This window comes from Microtus oregoni, unplaced genomic scaffold (genome assembly GCF_018167655.1).
Source record: "Microtus oregoni isolate MIOR12 unplaced genomic scaffold, Mior012 000028F_ref0000031, whole genome shotgun sequence".
Classification (NCBI taxonomy): Eukaryota; Metazoa; Chordata; class Mammalia; order Rodentia; family Cricetidae; genus Microtus; species Microtus oregoni.
Window position 1 is genome coordinate 9704007 of NW_024543087.1, and position 27433 is coordinate 9731439.

Consider the following 27433-nt stretch of genomic DNA (forward strand, 5'->3'; position numbering starts at 1 on the left):
GCAACGGGTTGCTTTTGAGCATGTTAAAATGTGGAGCAGACTGTTTGAAACCAGGTGTGGAGGATGACTTCCAGGCTGCTGGAAGGTGGAGTTCAGAACCAATCCACCTTGCTGGCGTCTCCCACTCTATGGCCCATGTTTGCATTTTTTCAGGAGTTATTAACAACATTCTTGTGTTAGTTTAATGTTATAAGCCGATTTTGGAATTGCGAATTTGCCCGAAGCCTGCCATTATTTCAGAACAGACACCTGTGTTTGTGTTTACGGTCACCTTGGTGGTAAACTGGTGCCTTGCCACGGCTCGTGACATTGAACAAAGGCTGCTTGTGTAAGCACCCAGCGAGGCCCACAGTAGGACAGTAATGCCACAGCCCAGAGAGGGCTGGCGGCAGCTGTGGTTGCTGCTGGAGAACGATTGGAGCCTCATCATTGTCAGCGGATATATTAGCTGGCATGGGAACTATTTGGATAAACCCAGAAGAATCTGCCCTGCTGTTGTCAGTACCGTATTTGAGTTGTAAATAACGGTTCAGCTTCATAAAAATAAGTAGATGTTGATTTGAATTTTATCGGCTTGAGGGTTTTATGTCTAATTTGAAAGTTTAATGAGATTTTTCTGTCCCATGCAATGTACTTTTAGGTGTGTGTGAGGGGGGTGTATTTGTGGGGGTCAGAAATTGACGTTGGGAAATCTTCCTCAACTGCTTTTCTGCCTTGTGTTTTTCCCATTTTTAAAAATTGTGAGTTTCATACATTTGCTTAGTAGATGTTAGCCCTTTTCACCCTATTCTTTCCCTCACTGCTCCCTTCTTCTTAACAAGCCCCCCTACTGTTTTTTATGTCTTCCTTTTGTGTGTGACCTGCTGACCCACCTTATTTTTTGAGACAGGGTCTCCTCACTGAACCTGAAGCTCGACATTTTGTTTCAGTTGACTGGTCAGGGAGCTCTGCCCCCAGGGTCCCCATCTCTGCACCCTGATGCTGGGGTTGCTGACACCTGCACCCTGATTTTTTTCCCATGGGTGCTAGGGGTCCCACCCAGGCCCTCCTCTGCTTACACAACGAGCCTTTGACTCTCTGAGTCCCCTCCCCATCCCCTGCTATAGAATCTTTTTCTTCCTGATGTTCCAAGACTCAGCCAAACTGTGTGTTGCTTTAAGAACTGTTTTGAACCAAGTGTGGTGGAACACACCTTTAATCCCAGTACTTCAGAGGCAGAGGCAGAGGCAGAGGCAGGAGGACCTCTGAGTTTGAGGCTAACCTGGGCTACAGAGTAAGTTCCAGGCTAGCCAAGGCTATGCAAATAAAAATGAAACAAAATTGTTTTGACTTTAACTGTTCATAAAGTAATCGTGACTGAGCAGTACTGAACTATACTCTCAAGGTGTGTCCTCATCCTTGCCTCAGGCTCTTCCTGTCTAGAGACGTCAAGGGGGAGGGTGTTGGTGGGGAAGAAGCCCAGAGAGGCACAGGATGAGTATCTGACCTGGTTAGATTCTAAACCCAGGCTCCCGAACCCTAAAGAGACCGCCCCCGCCCCTGTTTCCCACAGCACGGATGTGCATTTTTCTTCTCCAAATTAAACTCAGTCTTCAAATAGGCGTTGGCTAGGTGATGTGTCACGTGATTCAAACAACCAAAGTGTGATGAGAACTCTTGATGTCCACCTCCCACTTCCGTTGACCCTGTGTCAACAGAAGACGTGAGACTGCTTTTTGATCCTTCTACACGCGGGGCTGGGCAAGCTCCGGGGAGGCCTTCATGTGCATTGTGGGGTACTCAACAGTGTTCCTGTACTCTGCCTACCAGATGTCAGTAGCCCATCACCAGTTTGAGTCATGACAATAAGAAGTTTGTCCAGGCATTGCCAAAGGCCCCAAAGGGGGCAAAGTCACCTCCGGTTGAGAAATTGCTTTATGCAAACAGAAGCAAATGTGACCTTCTGTTTTCATTTTCAGCCCTTTCTATATTTGAAAAGCAGAAGTCTATACACACGTTGTCATCTATATAATATGCACAGAGTATGTATATTGTTCACAAAATATGTTAATGCATGAAAATCGTATGTCAGGGCTGGAGAGATGGCTCAGTGGTTAAGAGCATTGCCTGCTCTTCCAAAGGTCCTGAGTTCAATTCCCAGCAACCACATGGTGGCTTACAACCATCTCTAATGAGGTCTGGTGCCCTCTTCTGGACTACAGGCATACATGCAGACATAATATTGTATACATAATAAATAAATATTGCCGGGTGATGGTGGCGCATGCCTTTAATCCCAGCTCTCGGGAGGCAGAGGCAGGCGGATCTCTGTGAGTTCGAGATCAGCCTGGTCTACAGAGCTAGTTCCAGGACAGGCTCCAAAGCCACAGAAAAACCCTGTCTTGAAAAACCAAAAAAAAAAAAAAAATTGTATGTCGGGGCTTATGTTTTGCTTTTATGTGGGTGGGTATCCCGTTCTCTTTGGACCATGGATCCTTTCTTTGTGCTTCAGGTGACAGGTGGGGCCTCCTTCCCATCAGACTTCCCCAACAGTGCGATTCCCTTCCCTGAGTTTGCTGACTGCCCAGCCCTTCTGAGAGTAGAGTGATCTCTCTGACCCTTCACCTGGGGCAGCACTGGCAAGACAGATGATGGATTGCATATGGGCAGTCAATGTATAGAACGAGCCACGGATATATGACACAGTAATTTAAAGCTTGGCTTTTTGTTTTTTCATGTTTTATTTATCTTGTTATCTTCTGTGTTTGGGTGTTTCCCCTGCATGTATGTCTGGTTCCCCAGAGAGTATTGGGTCTCCTGTGACTGGAAATACAGGTAGCTATGAGCCGCCATGTGGGTGCTGGGAATCAAACCCAGGTCCTCTACAAAAACGTCTTTTTTAACTTTTTAAATTTTTTTTTTAATTTTAAGTACATTGCTGTTTTGCCTGCACATATGTCTGTGTGAGGGTATCAATCCCCTGGAACTGGAGTTGTGAGCTGCCATGTAGATGCTTGGGATTGAACCCAGGTCCCCTGGAAGAGCAGCCTGGGCTTCTAATCACTGATCCATCTCTCCAGGCCCTGTCATTTAGATATTAAGTGTCCCCTATAGGTCCATGTAATAAAGGTATAGTCCCCAGATTAGCCTCATTGGGAGGAGGGGATCAAGCTTTTAGGAGATAGGGCCTTGCAGGAAGACATTAAGTCACTGGACTGTGGAAGCTGCTCTCTCTTCTCTGTTTTTACTCCCATCTATAAGGCAAATAAATGGTTTACTCCCCGTGTGTGTATCTGTCCCGATGTCCTGCCTCACCACAGTCCCGTGGTCTCAGTGTGTTGTCACTGAAACAGAAAGCTGACTGACCAGCACGTCTGATCTGGCTGTGTTCGCAGGAGCAAAATAATCTGGGACCTGTTTCCGTGTGTCGGGTTCCGGCTTCTCTTTTCCAGTCCCTTGAGACAGCCTCGGCTTCTGGCCCATGAACTAACCTGCCAGACCTCATATGCTGTATGATGCTGACCTCTGGGGTTCTCCTGCTGCCCCTTAGGGTTGTGCGATGTGCCTGGATTGATGTAGGCATTCCTACCAGATCCAAGGCCATGGGTGACCTGGTAGAACCACAGAGGAAGCAAGAGCAAGGTCAGGAGTGTCAGAGGGTGACAATGCCCATTCTGGACAACAGAGGGCACCAGAGCCATCCTCCCCAATGTCCACTGAGTAATTTGTTTAATAAGTGGATCTAAACACACATTTCCTTCACAGCTCCCGCCTCCTGTGTTTTTTTCTGGAAGATTTGTGATCAAAACACTGAACGAGGAGGAAAAATCTCCCTAAGATGTGAAAAGATGATTGGAGGAAAACTGCCCCCCCCATTAGAAGGAAAATCATTCAGTTTCCTTAGTGTGTGTGTGTGTGTGTGTGTGTGTGTGTGTGTGTCCATGTCCATGGAGGCCAGAGAGGGTGACAGTGTCCTTGCTCTCCCACTGCCCTCTTCATTCTTTTGAGCCGCTAAGCAAGGGTCTCACTGAAACTGGTAGCCAGGGCATCCCAGTGAGCCTCCCGTCTCTGTCCCCGTTCCCCAGCCTCAGTATTGGAGTTACACATTGCCACAGCCACATTTTTGAATCAATTTTTGTGACCTTGTAGATACAGTGAGAGCCCCCCACTTCAGCCCCTTGCCTGTTGGAATCACAGCCGTGACCTCATGGCACAAACTTTGAAGAGAGTGGGGGGTGGCTTCTTCTACTGTTTCCTCATCTTGCTGGAGGACTTCATTACTAGTTTATAGTAGTTGGGAGGGGCTTACAACTCAGGGGCACTGGGTAGTTTAAAAAATAAAAGCTTGTGTGTAGGAAAGAGTTGGAAAACACTTTGGGACGCCGGGCGGTGGTGGCGCACGCCTTTAATCCCAGCACTCGGGAGGCAGAGGCAGGCGGATCTCTGGGAGTTTGAGGCCAGCCTGGTCTACAAGAGCTAGTTCCAGGACAGGCACCAAAGCTACAGAGAAACCCTGTCTCGAAAAACCAAAAAGAAAAAAGAAAAAAAGAAAAAGAAAACACTTGGGGATTAATGTAAGGACTTAAAGTGTTCACGAGGGAGCCCAAAATTCAAGCTGTGTTTTAATGATCAAAGGTGACAACAGCCAGGTGTGATGGTGCTCGCGCCTGTAACTCCAGCACTGCAACCACAGAGATGTGAGTTCATTTGCATGACTCGGCTCCCCTTGTAGGGTGACCTTACCTAAGCACCCCTTCCATTGGACTTCTGTTAGTTAAATTACAAGTGTCTGAGCCAAGTGCTTGGGGAGTCCAGACAAGAGAAGCAAGAGCTGGGGTCAACCTGCGCCTCATATCAACATAGTGGCTCACACCTTTAATCTCAGCACTAAGGAGACCAGGCTGACCTTGAACTCACAGACCTTCCTGCCTTGTTCTACGAGCCTCTGTCTACACCAGCCTCTTGGGGAGTGGAGACCTCTCCTGGCAAGGTTTTTCAGTATGCTCCTAAGAGCCCTAGTGCTAATAAGTTGCAAAATTTATCTTAATGTGTGCTTAGGGTTCACTTGGTGTGTGTCTAACTCTTCAAGCTCATTGCATCAATGAGAATTTTCTAGAAAGTTTGAAATATCCAAATGCTGTCCGCATAGTATGACAAGAGCTTCTGCACGTGTTTGGGTGAGCTTGGGTGTTCCACGTGTGTTCCCGTCTCGGGCCTCCACACACAGCATAGCTAAGGACGTAGCTTCAGAGTTGACAGAGAATGGTGTCCGGGTCTTATTCTTTCTTCCCCCTAAGTGATACGTTTCTGAAACCTCCCAGTTTGATGAGATTTCCATGGCGGCACACCCATAGCTGTCTTCTCTGCCTCCACTTCAGTTTTGGTTGATGGTATTTCTGCCTTGCGACACTGGGGCTAACCAGGGTCTGGCACCTGTGAGACAAGTCTTCTGCCACTGAGCTGTGCCCCTAGATCGCCGATTTTAATTTTGAAAATCTAATCAACCTTTGAGAAAATACAATGCAAGCCCTTGTCTGTGTGACTGTTTTGTTTGAGATTGAGGAGCCTTGTATAGTCCGGGCTGGCTTGGACCTTCCTATGATGGGGCAGGCCTGATCGCCTCAAAGGCATCCTCCGTCACACCTGGCTGTCTTTTACAGTTACCGGTTTTAATATGCTCGTTATCCTTTTTCTGTGAAAATGGGTTATATTAAAATTTTACGGATCTTTATTACACTCTATGTAATGTGTGAATTCTGTGTTTGTGTGTGTGTAGCCTAGGCATGACTGTAGAAGTGAGTGGACGACATGAGGAAGTGAATTCTCTCCTACCATGTAAATCCCAAGGGTCAAACTTAGGTCTTCAGGCATGACGACAAGCACTTTTGCCCGCCGAGCCATCTTACCGACCCTTGTTTCATTTTTTCTTCAAGCAATGAGAGTTGCAGGCGTGGGGCATTTCTTCCCTGAGTAGACCAGTCTGCATCTCCCAGAACAGTGATGCTCTGGTAAGCAATTGCAATGCCTTCAGCGCACTGAAGGAGGTACCATCAATCAGGTACCCACAATGCAGCTCAGGCTACACTCTACCTTTTTAAAAAATATATATAAACCTTCTTTTCTGAGGATCCAGTCAAGGATTGTCTGGGTCAGTCCTGATGTCTTATGTCTTGAATCGTCTCTATCACTACAAAGTACTTTTCCAGCTAGAGAGGATTCAAGGTATTTCAAGCGTCTATGTCACTTCTCTTCTAGAATCTTCTATAACTCGGCTTGTCTATGGTGAGGCTTATATTATCAATCTGAGGAAAAAATATAGCACATCCTACACTGTGTGTCTGGTGGAGTCACATTCTGTGGCATGTGATAATAGATTGTCCCAAATTGGTATTGCAAACTCAGTCACTTAGAGTATCTTCCAGGTCTTATGACAAGGACTTGTGGCAGTCCATGGGTTTCTGTGAGATCATATGAAATGTGTTTGTGTTCAGATGCATGTATGTATGCATGTGTATGGAAGCCAGAGGACAATCAAAAGCTGTTCCTCTACAGCATTGCCTCACCAGACCGGGTGGCCAGTGAGCACCGCCTCTCTCCACCACCCAGCGAGCCCGACCACATCCCACATTCTTCTGTGGGTGCTGGGGATCAAACTCAGGTCTTTGTGCTTTTGAGGCTGAACTCAGCCTCCCATGGGAATGCTCTTCCCATGGATGACATTTTCTTTACAGCGTTTCCTCCACGGACAGTGCATCCATTGGTGGCCTCCGGGCTTCCTGTTGCTGTCTTGGTGGAGGACGGCTTGGGGAGAGAGGAAGCATGAAGGAAACGTGTCGGGTCAGATCTTTGTGGAACTGTTGCCGTTGCTTCTTTACACTTTTGCAAGAAATGAATGATGGGCGTGTTCTGTGTCTTCTATGTGGTTGTTTTCTGTCTATAGGAACAAAGGGAGCCAGTATGCTTCTGTCTCTTCATACCAAAGCCTCCAAGGCAAATATTTGTCTGGAACCAGTAGCCCGAAACAATTGCTGAAGGGCTGTGTGGGGTTATTAAGGTGCCTGGTGTTTGCCCCTGTGACACACGTGGGCTGAAGAGGAAGGATTCCTTTGGCCTGGTTATGGGTTGGCTCTCATGCCGCAGCTGACAGCACAGAGCGGGAGTCGGCTTCCGCAGTCCGCTAGATAAAAGTCTACAGAACAGCAGAGAAAAATCAGCAGCTCACACCATTGACTCCAGGAGACAGATTGAAACTTGGTAAATAACAGGCTTCAAGGAAGCTTAGGAGAAAAAAATCGTTCTGCTTGCCTACAAAAACTGAAGTGAATCTTGTTTAATCTTTGCCTACAAAGCAAAGAATCAACACGTTGGTTTTGGACTAGTGGGGAAGAACCGTCACCCTGAGGAGGATAAATGTTGACACTCTAAACCCCCTGACAGAAGTGAGGAGGGAAGATGGTATTTCATAATCTCATGTTATTTATTTATAACATTTATTTATTATTATTAAATGTTTCCACAAAGCTGTCTTTGGAAGGTAGCTTTGTGTAGCACCAGTTTTTTTTTATTTTCTTTCTATCTATCTATCTATCTATCTATCTATCTATCTATCTATCTATCTGAGACAGGGTCTCCCTGTGTAGCCTAGGCTGACTTGAAACTCATACAAATGTGACCACTGCCACCTCCCGAGTTCTGGGATCAAAGACATGCACCACCATGTTTTGTTTTAAAGATTTGCTTGTTTTTATTTTATGTATGAGTGCGTGCATGTGTCCTAGAGGAGCATATTGGATCCCCTAGGAACTGGAGTTTCAGACAGTTGTGAATAGCCCAAAGTGGGTACTGGGAACTATCTTAGTTAGGGTTTCTATTGCTGTGAAGAGACACCATGACCTTAGCAACTCTTACAAAGGAAAACATTTTTGCTGGCTTGCTGGTCGTCTCTTCAGCTAGCATTCTTTACAGTTCAGAATGCAGACTATAAAATGCTGTCCAGTCAGGGTGGGTCTTCCTGGACCTCAACAATCAAGACAGTTCCCCACAGACATGCCCACAGGCCAACCTGATCTGAAAATTTCCTCATTAGGACTCTTTTTCCTGAGTTCAGCAGTTAAGAGCACTGGTTGCGCTTCCTGAGGACCCGGGTTCAATTCCCAGCACCCACATGGCAGTTCACACCTGTCTGTAACTCCAGCTCCAGCTGTTCTGACACCCTCACATAGATAGATATACATGCAGTCAAAACACCAATGCACATAAAATTAAAAATAATAAATTAATTTTTTAAAAAATGACTCTCTACGCAGATGATTGTAGGTTGCGTCAAGTTGATATTCAGAACCAAGAGGCAGAGGCCACTTTCTTCCCAGGTTATTTCCCTGCCGCTCTAGGGTGGAGCCCCGTGGCTGTGCAGCCTCCCAGCTGCGGACACTACTTCCTCCCGGGAGCTCCGCCCGACTCTGGAGCATCCTTTCTGTCAGAGTTGGCAAGCCTTCCCTGGCTGGTGCCAGGCTGACCTCTGAACACAAATGGAAAAGTACTCGGGACACACGGACACTGTTTTTATGGTATCATAGCGTTAACAAATTGTAGGTGGGACAGGGATTGCAGCTGTAGTGACGTGTGCCTGCAGGCCCTGCCATCAGGAAGCTGAGGCAAGAGGATAAAGGGTTTCAAAAGCAGCCTGGGCTATAAAGACCCTGTCTAACAGAAAAAGACAAACAACAAAGGGGGAGTTCTAGGGGACTTAGGAGGTGGTCGAGGAGGTTCCCATAGTTAGAATTACTTTTGCTGTTTGTGGTTGTTTTGAAAGAGGGTCTCGTGTAGCCTAGGCTGCCCTGAAATTTAGGTACCATCCTCCTGCCTCCACCTCCTGAGCACTGAAATTTCAGGCTTCTACTACCATTCCTTGTGCTGGGGAATTAACCCCAGGGCTTCATGTGTGCCAGCAAGCACTCTGCCAACTGGCCCCCTAACCTGTTTACTTTTTCTTAAATTTATTTAATTTTATATGTATAACTGTTTTGCTGATGTGTGTGCAAGTCTTCTGGAAGAGTAGCCAGTGCTCTTAACCATGAAGCCATCTCTCTAGCCCACCCTCTCAATCTGGCCTTGAATCCATTTTGCAGCCCAGACAGGCTCCAGACTTGTGTTTCTCCTGTTTGCACCTCTGGAGTGACTTGGATTGCAGGCTGGTGCTACCAGACCCAGCTAGGCCTGTTTACTCTCATAGCAATCAAGATTAGGACAAAGAAATGTAACAGCCGGGCTTATCTAGGAATAAGCTGAGGAGCGAACAGAGGTGGCTCAGCTGTTGAATGGGCTGTTGCAGAGTCAGGAAGATGGCTGAGCCTGTGCCTCAGACTATACTACCAGCTGTCAGAAGAGCCAAATCCAAGAGCACGCCTACTAAGTCAGGCCTGGATCAGAGGCTCCTCAGGCCCCCAGCTGACACCAATGGCAGGCCTGCTGACCAGCCCGCTCGCCACACAATGGCTTTTGTGGGACTAGGGGTGTAGACCAGTTGGTAGGATACTTGCTTAGCATGCCCAAAGTCCTGGACTCAGTTACCCAGATGTGGTGGGACACCCCTGTAATCCCAGGACTTGGAAGATAGTGGAAGAGAATAAGAACTCAAGGTCATGTTTGGCAAGATAGTAAACAGAAGACCAGCCTGGAATATGTCTTACAAGCGCATGTGTGCATAAACACACATGTCAAATCTCTCACTTTTTAATGTTTTTAATGAATGAGCTCCATTTTAAAAGATTTAACTTACCCTGCTGTAACCTGATAACCTCTGGGAAACTGCAGAAGAAACTGACTAGCCTCTAGCCTCGTTCACCATTTCTGTGAGGCCACGATGCTTGGTCATCCACTGACCTCGGTCTTTCCCAAATGCCCTGTGTCTGACGGTGCCCCAACCTTGGCAGGTGGTCAGAGGCGCGCAAGAATTAGAACTCCAGGGCCACTCACTCTATGTCAAGCACTAGACTACCGGAATAGGAACCGAGAAAACTCGATAGGAAGCTTTCTCAGCAGCCTGAAGCAAGAGGATCGCTCAGAGTCTGAGGCTATGTAGTCAGACTGTCTAAAACAAATAGATAAGAGCAGTAATATGTGGTGGTGCAGAATCTAAAATAAATCCTTCCTCCCTTTCTTTTTAATTTGTGTGTGTGTGTGTGTGTGTGTGTGTACACTCCATGACACATTTGTGGGTGTTAGGACAGCCTCAGGTTGCCAGGCCTATGTTTCAGAAGACTGGTCTTGGGCCCCCAACTTTTTTACACGGGTTCTGGGGATTCGAACTCAGTTCATCAGACTTGCATGACAGGGACTTTAGCAAAGGAACAATCTCCTGAAACTTTAAGTTGCTTCTTGTCAGGTAATTGGTCACAGCAACCAGGAACGTAAAATACCGTCATGATGATCTGCTAGTTATGTCTGTGTAAACTGATCCCAAGGGGAACCTGGATCCAGCCAAGAGGGCTTAGCCCTGCATGGTGGCACTTAGCATTGGAACCCGGTCACCAACAGGGAACCAGGAGAGGCAGACGCTGGCCTAGCAGGAATGCTGCAGAGCTGTTAGAAGGAGGTGAGGGGAGTTTCTGACATCCTTAGGAAAGGTCTCCACATTGGGCCGGTGAGATGGCTCCATAAGGAAAGCTGCTTGCCACTCAGCCGGACAACCTCCTGCCCCTCGACCCCTTTCCTCGTTCCCCCAGGCCCTCAGAAGAAGTCACTACACTTTCCCGCTTGAACCTTGAACTTGAAATGTCGCCACTTCCTCCCTTACTTTGCCCTGCTCTCTCTAGTGCCAAGTCTGTTCTTAACTGAAAGTCAAGTGACTTCGTCCTGTGAATTTGTAGCTAACGATTTTATCTCTAGCTTCCCAGGTCCATGTTATATTTGAAAGGCTAATGAGGTTTTTTTAAAAAGGCAATGAAACAGATCATTTTGCCAGCTCGTGCTACTGTGAAGGGGCTGTCAGCTGTCGCAACAGCTCTTGGTTGGTTGTCAGCGGATGGCGGGATACTTAGCATAAAAAGCACTGGGGGGTTATAACCAGTAAAAATTAACCTTGAAAACCAAGTCCTTGTGGGGTTCATCGGGAAGTGAGCACCAGAAGTCCCTCTACCCTCTGAGACTGGAGGCCAGCACTGGGGTGGAGATGGGTGGATCCTGGAAGCTTGCTGGTCTGCCAGCCAAGCTCAAAAGGTGGGCTTCAGATTCAGTGAGAGACCCTCTCTCCAAGGAATAAATCGGAGATTGGTCGAGGGAGACACCAGAGTCCTCCTGGCCACTGCGCTGTGTGTACACCCAGTGAATCAAATATTAATGCATGCCACGACACGGCTAAACCTTGGTGACAAAGATCCAAACACAAAAGGTCACACGTTGCATGGTTCTGATTATATGGAATGATGTGATTACATTGTGCTGTTCAGCGGTCACGTGTTGCTCGAGATCCCTGAAAAGCTGGCCCCGCCACCCTGTTGCAGACTCTGGCACCTTTGTCTTAAAAGTATTCTGAGGTCTGGAGGCGACCTTCCCCCAACTCTGCAAGAGGGAAAGAAGAACAGCAAAACAGTCGGAGAGTACAAACATCATGTCCTTGAGAACAGGTAGGAAGGAAGGAAGGAAGGCATTTCCAACAGACTGTTTATCCCGTGATATAAAAGTATCTGGTCCTGTGATATACAGTAGAAGCTGGAAAGTTCAGCTGTGGGAAGCTCAGCTACAGCGAGAAGCCCAACCGGGAGCTCCAACTAATGCCTCAACTCCCCCACGAGCCTCTAAATGGATACAGTGAGCACCTAATTTAATGATGGCATCTCTCTACTACTGTCTGTTCTCTCTCTCTCTCTCTCTCTCTCTCTGCCGTCTGTCCTCCATCTCTCTCTGCTGCTGGTTGTTCTTTTACTTGAATCTTAACCCAAAGGGACACTGCTCTGCCCAAGCTTTTTCTTTAAAAATAATAATAATCATAATTAATTTACTTTTATTTTATGTGCATTGGTGTTTTGCCTGCATGGTGTGTGTCTGTGTGAGAGTGTCGGATCTTAGACGTAAAGACAGTTGTGAGCTGCCATATGGGTGCTGGGAATTGAACCCGGGTCCTCCGGAAGGACGGTCAGTGCTCTTACAGCTGAACCATCTCCAGCCCCTGCCCAGGCTTCAAACAGGAACTTCAATTGGTTGTTTAACCCAGAAACTTTTTTTTGGTTTCTGTGTTGGCTAGGCTGGCCTCGAATTCACAAAGATTCACTTGCCTCTGCCTCCCAAGTGCTGGGATTAAAGACCTACACCACCATGCCTGGCAAAAAAACCCTTTTAAAAGGAGTTTTTAAAAATTTTTTACCTTTATGAGTGTTTTGCCTGCATGTATATCTTGCACCATGTATGCAGTGTCCCCGGAGGCCAGAAGAGAGCATCAGATCCCTCAGAACCAGAAGTACAGATGGTTGTTAGCTACCAGGTAGGCACTGAGACTCAAGCCTAGGTCCTCTGTAACAGCAGCGAGCTTCTCCACAGCTGAGCCATCTCGCTAGCCCCCAGGAGAACTTTTAGGTAGGATTTGATTTATAGATGATGCCTCAAAATTCAGTCATATCTTCATTGGCATGTCCTTTTATTTTTATTCCCGGTGGCCTCACATGAACGTTGTCTCTCCAATCCCCCCATGACCTGGCTGGGACTATTGCTGACGCTGTAATCTGCTTCCAGTCCCTCATTTGGGGTGACAGCTGTACTGCAGTGGATAGTGGCTGCCCCGCCCCACCCCTTGTTTGACATGTACTGTAAAGCAGCTGTGTACTTGGCCCAGTGCCAAGGGCTCTGCTTCCCTGGCGTTTTCCCACGTGGGTGATGGCTTCACTCTTTACAGACGGTACTGGACTCAGCTAATGACAACCTTTTATTGACATGACTCAACAAGGAGGGTTTAAAAATAACCCCCGGTCGTGGTTATTTCATGCCACTGAAACAGCTGGACTAGCATAGTTCCCAGGGAAACGGGAGGCACTGTTCAAACAACCTCAGGACCTGGAAGGGGGTCACTCGCCAGCTTGTGCTGAATAGAGAAAACTATAGGAAGACTAGGAGAGGCAGGAACGCACAATCACAGAGAGTGAATGCACGGGCGCATGTTTCTCTGTGTGTGTGTGTGTGTGTGTGTGTGTGTGTGTGTGTGTGTGTGTGTGGACACACATGGAGGTCAGTGGACAGGAATCGGATTCCTCCTTCCACCCCGAGAACTCGGGTCCCAATTCCAGAACCCACAGGGTAGGAGAGAACTGGTTCCCATAAGCTGTAGTCTGATCTCCACAAACACGCGTGCACAAGCGCACACACACACATGCACATGAAATAAATAAGCAGATGTCTTAAAAGTTAAGAAAGGACAGAGATACCAAGGGAGACCAAGGGAAGAAATCTTTTAACTTAGTTTCACTTTTGCTAACTCTAGGCCTCAACTCCCCACCTCTCGCCATAAAAATGTTACTGTCCTTGCCACTCAGGGAAGGTATCTCCCCTAGACAGGGTTTCTGTACCCCATTTTCAGGACGAAAAGGCAGAGGTAGGGTGGCCTTTCTTGTGTCTGCTACTGTTCAAGAGCCCTTTAGACTCAGAATAATCTATGGGCCAGAAAGGCATGTTGGGGGTTGCAGAGCCTGCCTGCTTCTGTGAACTGTGCACATATTTAGCTCAGTTAGCAGCAGTGTCTTCTCTCAGCCCTTGTGGGGACGCTGATGTGCGACTGGCCAGGTGGGCCATTACAGACCTGTTTAAATGGTGGAACAGGCCAAAGTGTACCTTGGGGATGTCAGAGCTAAAGGAAAGAAATACAAAATTCTAAATGGTGCATGCATTGTTATTGGCTGGCTTTGAAATCCCCTACGATCCTCTGTTCTTCAGACAAAACCCACCTCACTTGTTCCTAGAATAGAGGAGAGGATTTTTTAAAAACCACTTAATGGAAGGCAAATGTCCCCGCAGATATCTGTATTAACAAGGCTGTTTCTGCACCTGGTTTCCAGCGCTTTTCATCTGAAATATCACAGACCTCCTAGAGAGCTCATCGTCTCACTAGTCTGAGGAGGCCAGAAGCTGCCCGCGTTAAAACGGTTTTTTGAAGTTTATTTTTTACATCCCTATGAACTGTCGTCCCCCCTATAGTATTTCTGGTTTGACTTTTTTCTTTTCTAGGCAGGGCGCACTATGTTCGGGTTTGATTTTCACTATAGAGGTACCTCGTCATTTCTCCACGTCAGCACTTAACTTCCTCCTCAGCTCATCACCGAATCTGTGAATCAGGCTGTTCCACTGCCCGTTGTCACACACTGCGCCCCAGAGATACTCCTTGTCACTGAAGGAGTCCTGAGGAGTCGTTGGCTGACTGAAATGCCCGGTTGACCGTTTGAGGCCCACTGTCTTTGTTAGAGTTACTCTTGCTGGGACCATGACCAAAAGCAGCTCAGAAGGGGTTTTGCTTCTTTTCTTCCTTCCTTCCTTCCTTCCTTCCTTCCTTTATTCCTGTTTTTTTGTTTGTTTTGTTTTGGCTTACATATCTTGAATCATGGTCCACTGAGGGACGCCAGGGCAGGAACTCAAACCAGGCAGGAACCTGGAGGCAGGAGCTTATGCGGAGGCCATGGAGGAGTGCTGCTTACTGCCTCGCTCCTCATGGCTTACTCAGCCTGCTTTCTTCTCAGCTGGGGTGCTCTCCTCTGAGATGGCTCCAGTTTGTGTCGAGTTGACATAGAGTTGACATAAAACAAACCGGCTCACCCACCAAGCAGATGGATGTGGAAGCTCTCCTGGTAGCCAAGGCAGTCAGTGATTTCAGTCAGCCCGAGTTACCTAATGAGGCTGTGGCGTGGCCAGCTCAGAATGACTGGCTTGGAGCCCTCCCTCAGGAGTGCAGGCAAGCGCAGCCAGGAACGGTGTGAAAGCCAGGCTAACAGGGCCTATCCTCTGGCCTCTGAGACCATGCCGTATGGAAACATATCCTTCCGCAGACCACCTCTGATCTCCTAAGTGGATGCTCCTCCCCAGATAAACAATTCCAAGGGGTGGTTTCTGTTGTTCTTATTTTATTGCTTTGTTTTTGTGGAGATTTTTTAAAATTTGTTTGTTTGTTTGTTGTTTTGCTTGTTTGTCTTTGAGGCAAGGTCTGACTTTGTAGCCCTCGCTGTCCTGGAATTCATTGCATAGATCAGGCTAGCCTCAAACTCTGAGTTCTGTCTGCCATGGTCTCTTGAGACCTGGCCTAAAAAGGTGCACACCACAATGCCTGACTTGCCAAGGAGATTTTGAAGATGTGCCCATATGGCATGCAGCAACCACGATACATTTCAAAAAAACCACCTCTAGCCCATCTCTGTCTGCTCAGTACATAACCTGAATCTGCCACAGTTGTCCCAACCACTCTCTTCCATGATTGTCTCAAACTGCCAGCCCGCTGTTGCCAGCATCCTCAGCGTGGGTGCCTGGAATGCAGACACCCCTCACAGAATCACCCAAGGCTCCCTTGTGGGAATATCAGCCTGTCTTGCCGTGAATGCACTGCCTTGACCCTCGCAGGCTGCATGACTACATTAGTTTTCTATTTGCCTTATTTCCCAAGCGATGCTGCACACTGTCAAGGAAAGGAGACTATTGTATTCCGTGTATGCCTTGGGCCGCTGCGAGGCTACTGGTTGTCTTGGTGTCCGCTAACCTTCCTGACCCTCACTCGGCAGCTAGAAGAACGAACCAACAGAGCTCTCCCTGGATGTGCTGAGGGTAGCCGGCACCCAGGAAAGGATGCTGAAGCTCACGTGGAGGGAAGGTCGGGAAATGATTAAACATTCAGGCAGAATTCTGTGTATTCTCTTGTGAATATCTCCCTTCCCTCTGGTCTTGCAAGTAAGTTTTGATTCGAAGAGGTCGATAAGGAGGGAGAAAGGGTTTCCTTCAAGTGCTAAGGCTCACCTAGAGTTAGAAGCCCCCATGGTTGATGTGCTTTCAAACATATTATATTAGAAGGACAGCATCTATACATTCAGTGCAGTTCAGCCCCAGCACAGTCTCGATGGCACATCTTGCAAAAATAGACGAAAAAAATGCTGAAATTCCTATGTAGTCAAGAAAGACCCTGTATGTTGGAGATGTGGACCTGTGGATCCTTCCAGAAGGTTCTGGAGCAGAAAGAATCCTCAGACCTCTCCTTAGAGCCCCTCCTACTCTCATTCTTTCTTTTCCTTTATGAATCTACGATTATTCTGCTCACTTCCTGCCTGGCTTTCCTTGTTCTTCTTGGACATGAGACAGTGAACTTGGAAGCCACTGGCCCTGGGTGACTTTGGAGATCACCGGTGGTCCAGCACTGTGTCTACTCTTGTCCCGCCCCTTCCCCAGTTAAGCTCCCCCAGAGTCAAGAAAGAGACCACATAATTGTGAGTGGAGCACCTCACGCATGGCTAATGGAGCAAGGGACTGAGCACAGCTATGTGGGTATATGTATGTATGTAGATATGTGTCTATGTGTATGGGCATACGTATAGGTGTATGTGGGTATATGTATATGAATATGTGTGTCTATGTGTGGGGGTATATATATGCATATGTGTGTCTCTGTGGGTATATGTATTGTGTATATGTGTCTGTGTGTAGGCATATGTGTGTCTGGGGGGGGTATATGTACACAAATATGTGTGTCTATGTACATGAGCACCGGTGCTTTTGGAGGCCAGAGGTACCAGATTCCCCTGGAGTTACAGGCTGTTGTGAGCCATTCAACGTGGGTGCTGAGAATTGAACCCAGGTCCTCTCTGCAAGAGCAAAACACACTCTTAACCCCTAAGCCATCTCGTCAGCCCCAAGCTCTTGAGGGTTTCTCATCCTCCTGCCTCTGCCATCTGTGTGCTATATATAATTACAGATGTCACCACTACATTGGTTTTGTGTGGTGTGAGCCGTCACCACAGGGGCCTCTGCCCTGGCAGATTCATTGGCTTTCTGGCTTGCCTGATGTTTGCCCTTGGTGACTCATGTGGACAGAGCATTCTTGACTGATTGACAGGATTGTTGTGATGGTTCATGTCCTTTGGGAGGTCTGAGAGCTTAGAGCTGTGTGATTCTCTTCCATGCTGGAGAGGTTTATGTCTGCCTGACAGAGGCTCGAGTCATCTGAGAGGATGAAACCGCCATTGAGAAAATGCCTCCAGAAGATCAGGCTGTAGGCAGGCCTGAAGACCTTTTTTTAAAAATTAGTGATTGGTGGGGGGGGAATGCCCAGCCTACGGTAGGTGATGCTACCCCTGGGCTGGTGGTCCTGGGTTCTATGAGAAAGCCGACTGAGCAAGCCAGTGAGCGGCACCCCTCCCCGGCCTCTGCGTCAGGTTTCTGCCCTGTTTGAGCCCCTGTGCTGTCTTCCTCTAGTGATGAGCTACAGTGTGTGCCCAGTCAACCCTTTCCTCCCCAAGCTGCTTTTGGTGATGGTGTTTCACCGTAGTTGTCACCCTAAGACAGCATCCTAAGATCGCACTTCAACCCCTGGTGCAGGGAACCCTCAGGGGGAGAGGGGGAGGGTATGCAGGGCTACTGCCTGAGGATGGGGACTGTGACCCCTTGCCCTGCCTCTTCCCAGCACTGCTGAGCCGCAGGTCTAAATGGAGCCTGCACGTCTGTTCTGTTCGAGCTGACCCTGGAACTCGCTGTCTGGGACCACACACTTGGAGAGCCTGGCTAATTGCAGCCTGCTAGCCAGGTCCAGCCTGCCTTGTTTGTAAACAAAGTCCCTGTGAAACTGGCCACGCCCCCTCCTCCAGCACATTCTACACTGCTTTGGCCTGGCTAAAGCCACACTATGGTGGCAAAATGAATGTCTGGGACAGATACCGTATGGCACTCAAAGCCTGAGACGTTCACCATGATACCATGACGAAAAAATGTGCCAACTTCGGCCTGAGCACGGTTTAATTACAGGCACGGGGCCTCCACTTTCACTGCCAAGGACTCCAAGAGCCCTCACTGCAGACTGCACAAAGCATTTGGTCCTGCTTGCCAGAGGGAATAGATGCGAGACCACTAATCTCTGCGAGTTAGGTGGAACTCGGTGTGCTGGTGACATTGTTTTCTGCTGTGTCACTACTCACCCGAGACTAGGCAAAGACAACAGACCACATGCAAATCTGCTGTCGCGAGACCGCTGATTCCATTGGGGTTACTTTCAGGGGTTCAGATGACTCAAAGGCAACCGTGTTTGTGGGTGACATTTTAACACCCACCCTGTCTGCAGGTTCCCATTGCACTGCCTACCGAAAAGGAATAACAGGGTCCTGTGACCTGGCCTCCGTGTAGGTCGATCTTAAAATGTGAGATTAACCTGAGTCCCAAGCTCCTAACAGCACCCTGGCTGGAAGCTTCATTCTACTCCGATCACCCTAAAGACTCCACAGTGGTGGTGCTGAAGAAGGGCTGGAGGGTGTGAGGGGGACACACCTTCAGGACGTCCTTCAGAATAGAAACAAGAGCGTGCGGTTGGAAATCTGCCTCATCAGGCACCTTGTATACTTTCCACCTAGGTGCTGGGCGCAAGTCCTATACCTCTAGCCCCCCATTTCCAGGGGCAGGAAAGGAGAGGCCAGCTGCCCTGTCAGGGACCACCCCAAGGCCCAAGGTCTTGGGGTGCATTTTCTGGTGGGTGTGTTGCAAGGTTCTGCAGCAGCTCATGAAGATACCTCAGCCAAATCTCTACATGAACGAACATCACATAGAGGCCAAGGACACGGAGATTAAATCCGCCTTCCAGGTCTTCGCATCGATTCATCCTTATCTCCTGCAGGATGTGGCGATGTCTGGTACTGACAATGAGAGTCAAGCTCCTTGTAGCACTTCTGCTCCCTACTTCTTCCTCAAGCCACAGTCTGCAGAGTGCCAACGCTGGGCTGGCCTGGCCACTCATCAGCAGTGTTTTGGTGCCCCCTAGTGGATAAATGAAGATGGTCGCCATGCTTGCTGGACAAGACTTGCGAGGCCGTAGAAGGGAGAGTGAGTCCCTGACTCTGAAGCAAAAATCTCAGCAGATGTAGGACACTCACAGGCTGGAGTCAATGTGGTCCCAGGAGGGAGGTGCCCTTTTCTCTTACAGTCCCTAGCGCTATGTATTAATAACCTGATTTATTTGAAAAAAAAATTGTAGGAGACAAAACCCTGTGCATGTACATGTGTGTGCATGTGCGCATGCACGCTCACATATTTCCTGATGCATAGCATGTGGGGTGTCGAGCAGGGGCTGGCAGACTTGTGTGAAGGCGACCATTTTCGGCTTCAGGCAGGAGGCCACAGCCTCCTCCTGTTAGGCACGAAATCACAGGCAATAGAAAAGGGAAAACATGGCTGTGTTCGTTGACTACATAGAACAGGTCATGTGAGCTGGGGCCATGGCTCGATGAGTAAAGTACTTGCCACGCAAGCATGAGGACCCGAGTTCAATCCCTGGCACCCACCTGAAAAGCCTGGTGCAGTGGTGCAGGCTTCCAGTCCTTGAGAGGGCAGAGGTGCCAGGCAGAAGGGACAACCCCAGGTCCCGGCAAGAGACTCTGCCTCAACAAATAGGTGGGTGGCGCCTGAGAAATAACACCTGGGATTGACCTGCCCACCCATCACACACACACATCATCATCATCATCATCACCACCGTCATCATCGATCCATACAGGCCATGAACTGCGCGTAGCCATGACCAATGTTTGTCAGCTGTGTTGAAACAGGCTAATGTGTCTAACACATGACACAGTAAATTCCTCCGGTTCGGTGGCACACACATTTGTGACTGAACAAGACCAGCACCGTGCCTGGCTAAGAGCAGGTGCTCGGGGAGCGTATTGCTAAACCCAGAAGGTCTAAACCTCTGTAACATAGCAACTTCATCCCAGAATTTCCCAGGATGCACTGAGTGACAAAAGGCATGCTCTCCAAATTGGCCATTTAGACCATCAGAGCAGACGGGGACTCGCTGCCACCCATGATTTCTTTCCTAATTTGTCTCTGTCTAAAATGAGCCAGGCTGTGATGTGAGAGACCAATAGGCCAAACTGCTTTGTTTAGCACAAAGAAGGACACCACAGAAGAGAGCCTGGCCTGCGTGACACTGCCCTATAGCCAAAGCCCCGTGAACTCCGGGGCTGCCTCCTAGGATGTGGTCTATACACTGACTGCCGTATGGCTCGGGAATTGTAGTTGTTACTTGTTGCTATAACAGAGAATCTGAGACGTGGTATAAGGGAGGGATTTGTTTTAAAGGGTTTATTTTTAATTATGTAAACGAGGGTGTGCACATGAGTGTGTGCATTTGTGGGTGTATATTCATGTGTGTGGGTGTATGTTCAACGTGTACAGGTTGTAACGGGCACTGTGACTAATGGCCTTCCTTTCTGTTCCGCTCTTTCTCTTTACTTCTGCCTCTCTCTGCATCACCGCTGCCACTTCGCAGGTCTTCGGACTGCTAGTATGGACGCTTATCGCGGGCACTGAGTATTTCCGCGTCCCTGCTTTTGGCTGGGTCATGTTTGTAGCTGTCTTTTACTGGGTCCTCACTGTCTTCTTCCTCATCGTCTACATCACCATGACCTACACCAGGATTCCCCAGGTGCCCTGGACCACAGTGGTAAGTCTCCCTCAGGGACTACACCAACTCGGGGCTATGAGGTGGGGGACCGCAAGTGTCTTCTTGTGGATTCAAGGTTACCTCTGCTCACACAGGACAAGTCATGCTGGAGAAGCCAGGGGCAGCAAATGATCCCTCATTTCCTGATGGCCTGAGCCCAGGAGAACAGTGCATGCATGGCCTCTGACATCCTCAGACAAAAGGAATCAAGGAAAACTGGGTTCTATCACTATAAACAGTGTCACCTACAAAACAGGGGTGTCGGGACACCACTGTCTCCAGATCTTCCTTCCTTCAAACTCTAATCACAGCTGTCTGTGCATGACTAACAAAAAAGGGAGGGCTGTAAAACATGTGGAGTTTGGGAGGAACTGGAGTGTGGGGAGCCTTGCTTTCTATAACCAATAGCAAGGGAAAAGGGAAAGGCGCACGCGCACACACACACACACACACACACACACACACACACACACAAGTAGTAGTGTGGTAGTTGACTCTAGAGTTCGGCACAGGGGTAGAGCACTGGCCTGGCAGGTCCAAGGTCACGTGTTTAAACCCCAGCACCACAGAAACACTAACTAAATTGGTGTCTTTCTATTTGGAAGCAAGAATAGTTAAAGGGTTTGGATTTTTGTCCTGGCTCCAGGCAGCGTGCAGTGCCGTATACAGGATAACAGTGGTGATCACACAATCTTCAGGCCAAAGGGAGTGCCTTGTAGCGTGGGAAGTCTTGACAGGGATTTGGAAGGGGTCATTATCAGTGGGAAGAGTCCTTGCCTGTCATGCGCAAAGCTCTGGGTTCAATCCTCAGCACCACCTAAATAGGCGTGGTGTGCCACACCTCTAGTCTCGGCATCTGGGAGGCGGATGCAGGAGGATCAGAAGTTCATTTTCATTGCATGTGGAATTCGAGGCTCGCCTGCCGTACATGAGACCCTGTCACAGACAGATAGATGTGGGGGTACATGCCTAAATAATCCTAGCAGCTCCAGCACTTGGGAAACGAGGCAAGGAGATCTTAAGTTTGAATCCAAGCTGGCCAAATAGTGAGTTTAAGGTTATCTTGGTCTATGTATAGAAAGACCGACCCTGTTTCATTTAAAATAATAATATATTTCTTTTAAAGTGGTACCACATGTATGCATATATAAAATAGAACTCTAACAATATGTTGGTTTACTTTGTTTCCAAATAATACGCACACGTACACACACACTTCTGACTTGATGACTTGAAAGCCAGCCTCCTTGGGAGTTGTGACCTGAGGTTACACTGGCAGACTTTCACACGGCCGCTGTCATTCTTCAAAGTAAGTCCGCGCCTCTTCTTTCTGAGCTGCCTTCAGAGTCCAAGTAAACCCAAGCAGACACAAGGCTCCTTTTGCTTTACAGAACGGATTAACTGTTTTCCCACATCCCAAAGTGAAGATTCTCCACTGGCATTTTCAAGCACTTGTATCTCATTCTGAAAGTGATCCCATGAAAGGTGCTTATCACCATCCAGGACCAGACAGGTGGCCCTGGGAGTCAGTGTCCCCTTTCCCCATGGACACCGGGCAGGACAAAGTCATTTGGATGTTGGATTCAGAAGTAGCTGGTACTGTGGTGTAAGAAGAGTAGCCATGACAACAGAGCGGGAGAGCACAGTAGAGTGAGGTGGGGCTGGGCGTGGAGCTCACTGGGTGGAGCATTTGCCTAGGGTGCATGAAGCCCTGAGTTCAATCCCCAGCACCACATAAACTGAGCGTGGTGCATGCCTGTGACCCCAGTCCTCAGGGGGTGTAATCTGGAGGCTTCTCAGATGGAAATAAAGAGTCGGAGACCAGCCTGGGCTACAGGAACCTTAATCTCAAGATGACAATTAGTAAATATATAAAAAAGGAAAGAAAAGAGATTGTCTCTTCCAGCAGCTGAGGTAGGTTTGTGCTTGCTGGCAATTGCTGGTGTCAATGCTGTAGGAGACAAAGTTGTTTCCCAACTGCTTTCTTAAATACGTGCAGGTTTGGGGAATGCCTGCAGGTGAGCCAGGTCAGCCAGCTCTGTCCCTCTGGCTCAGCACCACGCTGGGGACTGCCTCTTCTCCTTCGCTTACCATTTTTCTTCTCTAGTCTAAAGGTTTGTGTCCAACTAGACATTTCCCAGTCACCTGCCATCAGGGGAGCCTGAATGTAGCTACTATAACAGAAGAGGACATGTTATGTTCGGCCTCTGGGCCATGCCTTTGGGATGGGCGTGTTCTTGGAGTTGATCTGTGTTTCTGGGCTGGAAGGAGACAGCCAGACTGCTCTGGCTGCTCGGCTTGTTCCATGAAAGAACAAACTCTCAAGTTTCTCGTTTTGGGTCACATGTCCCAAAAAGACCTATCCATCGTCTCTTTTTCCCACTGTCTGTAGACCCAGTGTTCCTACTGATACCTGAAGGTCTTGTTTTAGGTGACCTCTAAGCACCTTTTTGTCTTCAAAATTGGAAAGGAGTTAGAGAATCAGTTCACATCTATGATCCCCACGTCCAGGAGGCTGAGGTGGAAGGGTGACGTCCAATTCCAGGCTAGCCTGGGCTACAGAGGGATACTCCAGTACCAAACCCCAAGGCTGACTAGATGACTCAGCACGTGAGGTCCTTGTCTCCAAGACCAATGTCCTGAGTGTGATCCCTGGGGCCCACAGGGTAGAATGGGTGAACCAGTTCCCAGACGTTGTCCTCTGACCTTACACACACATGGCCTGATCCGAGCACATGCACAAAATAAATAAGTGTGAATTAAGAAAAAAAAAATTAACCCTAGGAAGTACTGTGCATAACTGAGTATAATCAAAACTTAAGCCGGGCGGTGGTGGCGCACGCCTTTAATCCCAGCACTCGGGAGGCAGAGGCAGGCGGATCTTTGTGAGTTCGAGACCAGCCTGGTCTACAAGAGCTAGTTCCAGGACAGGCTCCAAAACCACAGAGAAACCCTGTCTCGAAAAACTAAAAAAAAAAAAAAAAAAAAACTTAAATCTCGGGGTTGCAGAGATGGCTCAGTGATTAAAAGCGTTTGCTGCTCTTTGCAGAGGACCTAGGTTCAATTCCCAGAACCCACACAGCTCAGAACCGTCTCTAACTCCAGGTCTAGGGGATCTGACACCCTCTTCTGGCCTCCATGGGAACTGTACATACACAATGCACATATATATTTGCAAGCAAACACTCATACACATTAAATAAATAAATTTTTTTTAGCGCATACCTTTAATTTGAGTACTCTGGGGGCAGAGGCATGCAGATCTTTGAGTTCAAGACCTGCCTGGACTACAGAGTTCCAGGACAGCCAGGGCTACACAGAAACCCTGGCGGGGGCATGGGGAAAAGGAAGGAGCTTAAGTCATGGGCTAAGATGGTTCAGTTGACAAAGGGCTTGCCATATAAGCCTGAGGATCTGAGTTCAGATCTCCTGAACTCGGGTACAGAGCTGCAGTGGGCATTGAGATGGCTCAGCAGGTGAAAGGTGTTTGCCACCAAACCTGCCACCTGGGTTTAACCTCTGGTTTGCACATGGTGGATAAAGAGAACCATCTGAGAGAGAGTCTGACTCTATCACTTGGTCTTTGATTAGAGTCCTCCTTGTTGATTTAGTACCTCAGCTATAAGAAACATTTTTGTTTTTTGAGACAGGGTTTCTTTATGTATTTTTTAAAATATATGCTTATTTTATTTTATTTGTGTGTGTGCAGGAGCTCAGGGAGACCAGAGGAAGCATCGAGTCCTCTGGGATTGGAGTTATAGGTGGTTGTGAGCTGTCAGGTGGATGCTGGGAACCAAACCCTAGTTCTCCCTGCATGCTCTTAACCGCTGAGCCGTCTCCAGCCCCTGACATGGGACTTCTCAAACACTCCATCTGGTAGTATGGGTCCACAGGTAGCGTGACCTGCCTGCCTGGACCTCGAATTCTCCCCCAGCATGGGAAGGCGGCTCAGTCACTTTTTACAAGCCCTCGTCTGAAGCTGGTGTCTAGTTCTGGCCTGCAGGAGCCTGCCCGGACACTGATCACTCTTTCTCTCTCCTGTGATGGGATAGATGTCCTTGGCAGTTTAGCATCTTAAACTGAGGACCCCAGGTACACGGGCTGGAGGCTAAACAAAGAGCGCCAGGCCAGCCAAGCTTTTATCTGTGTGCGCCTTTATCCCAGAGAAGACAGACTGCTTTCAGAGCAAAGCAGGATGGAATTTCAGGAGGGAACCCGGCCTCCCTCCTCTCCCCTCCACAAAGAGCAGCTGACCACCTTTGTAAAGTTCCACGCTCTCTGGAGCTCACTCCCACAGTACAGGGATGTTTGAAACCAGCAGGTGCTTGGAGGGTCTAGTACGTCTGAGCTACACCTGGCCCAGCAGACGAGCAGGGCAGCCTGATGCTTTGAGCCCCCTCACCCCTCATTCTCCTCTGGAGCCATCTGAGGAGCTAGTTTCTTTGTTTTGTTGGTTGGTTTTAGTTTTGAGACCAGGAAAGTCTCTGTCGCCGAGAATGACCTTGACCCTCCATCTCCCTGCTCCAGAGTGCACCGTGACACCCAGGTTACCCAGGACTAGGGATGGAGGCCATGGCTGCACATATTCTACCAACTGAGCTACATCCTGGTTGGGACACCATCTCTTTACTTAGCATTACTCTGTCCAAACTGGATGCAGTTTAGTTACCATTGCAGAGATTTGATTTTTAAAAAAAAAATTTTGGGTTTTTTTTTTGTTTGTTTGTTTGTTTGTTTTATTTTTTAGACAGGGTTTCTCTGTGTAGCCCCCGTGTCCTGGAACTCACTCTGCAGAGCAGGCTGGCCTCAAACTCACAGAGATCCACTTACCTCTGCCCCCTGAGTGCTGGGATTAAAGGCGTTCACCAACACACCGGGCCTCAAGGTGGGAGGGAAGTCTACCATTTGACAAGTGCTGAATGTGTGTCCCTGGACACACAACCAACTGTCATAAGGACCCATCCAGAGAAACAGGACTTATTCCCTCTAATCTTTCTCTCTAGGCTTAAATGGCTAAAGGCAATTTATTAAGCAGCATATATACTAATTTTTTTCTGAACGAATAAGATACATAAGATAGTGTTGATTTTTGCTTGTAGCTTTTAAAATTGACCTATTTTTGTCCATGTGAACGATCAGTAGCTCACGTGAGGACCATGTCACCTCCGCAAATGCCATATACCTACTTCTTCCAAGTGTTCAAGTTCCCAGACTTGTTCAGGGCAAAAAGTGGGTGTCGGCTCTTGACTACCCTCCCAGCAGCTCTGGCCTTGTTGGAAAGAACCCCGGAGTGAGGCTGCACAACAAGAGGAGATTTTACTCACAGATGAAGTGTCTACCTGGCCTTGGGTGTGCATGACATTGGACACTCGTCATCTTTGTCCCTGATCCTCTAGCTCACTTTCCTTAAAGGGCTGACTCAGACTGACTCGTTGAAGCCTGCCCATTATCCAATAAATCACAAGAAAATTCCTGTGGTTACACATAAACTTGGATCTGCAAACACGATGGACGAAGAAGGTACTGAGGAAGTCGGTAGAGACTTTGTTTGGATGGAGGGCATACCAGCTTTCTCGTATACCTGGAAGGCTTTGTCAATGGCGTTGACACACAGACCGCTGTTTTCGGGTAAAAGCCCAGGTTAGACACTGTGGATGTCGTATGGACTGAGCTGGAGTGCAGGGTGTCTCTGGTGCCCAGTATTCTGTCCTGGGTACCGCAGAACAGCTCCAGCATGCTCCCCAGTTTTTCTTTGTGAATTCTTTTGAACTCTCTCATAGCTGATGTGATTGAGATTATCCCATCGCAGGTGACTCTCAGGCAGCCAGGACTCTGGTTCTATCTCTAACGAAGCTATAGTCTCCATGGGCACATCACCCTGGACCAGGGCCAGCATGCACAGAAGGCTGAGATGGAAACAGCGGTTGCAGCTCACCTCAGGGTGCTGGCATCTGTGTCTGGAAAATTCTGTGTACCTTTTCTTCCAGCCTTTAATCTCAGTACTCGGGAGGCAGAGGCAGGCTGATCTCTGTGAGTTCAAGGCCAGCCTGGTCTACAAGAGCTAGTTCCGGACAGGGTCCAAAGCTATAGAGAAACCCTCTTGAAAAGCCAAAAAAAAAAAAAAATTACATTTACAATTTTGCCCACTTGACTTTTCAAATCTCCATTATTAAAGAGGAAAGAAAAGATGGGGAGGTTGGAGAGATGGCTCAGCATTTAAGAGCACTGGCTGCTCTTCCAGAGGACCCAGGTTCAATTCCTAGCACCCACACGGCAGCGCACAGCTGTCTGTAACTCCAGTTCCAGGGGATCCAACACCCTCACATAGGCGTACATGCAGGCAAAACACCAGTGTACATAAAATAAAAATAAATTATTTAAAAAAAATAAAGAGAACCAACTGAGGTCTCTTCCAGAAAAAGAAAAATAGGGAAGCCAAAGTGACCACAGCTCCCAGTGGGCTCTGATGTTAATTGCTCCCCTCCCTCACTCCCTCATTTTAAAAAGTATCTGTGAGCTGCTGTGTGTGTGTGTGTTGGTGGTGCATACCTGGCGTCACAGCACTCAGGAGAAAAGGGTAGAAAGATCAGAAGTTCAAGGCCAGCCATGCTACATGCCTATCCCCCAAACATGCATAAAACATACATACATACATACATACATCTGCTTGGGCTAACTTCCCTCCCAGGCCTAGGAGCGCGGGAGAAAGTCTCTGCCCAAGGACATGTGCTCCACGACCACAGCTGAGGTGAGGGCTGGGGTGGGGCAGTTGGCATTGCATGGCCCCTCCAGCTGTCCACC

At 48.3% G+C, this 27433-nt stretch overlaps 1 protein-coding gene across 1 annotated transcript in view; it reads left to right on the forward strand.

Moving 5' to 3' along the window:
- Cmtm8 (CKLF like MARVEL transmembrane domain containing 8) overlaps positions 1-27433 on the forward strand; it is a 52992-nt gene that overhangs the window by 23769 nt on the left and 1790 nt on the right. The window contains exon 2 of the mRNA XM_041677369.1: positions 20459-20632. Coding sequence (XP_041533303.1) covers positions 20459-20632 — 174 coding nt within the window. The remainder of the gene's footprint in view (positions 1-20458; positions 20633-27433) is intronic.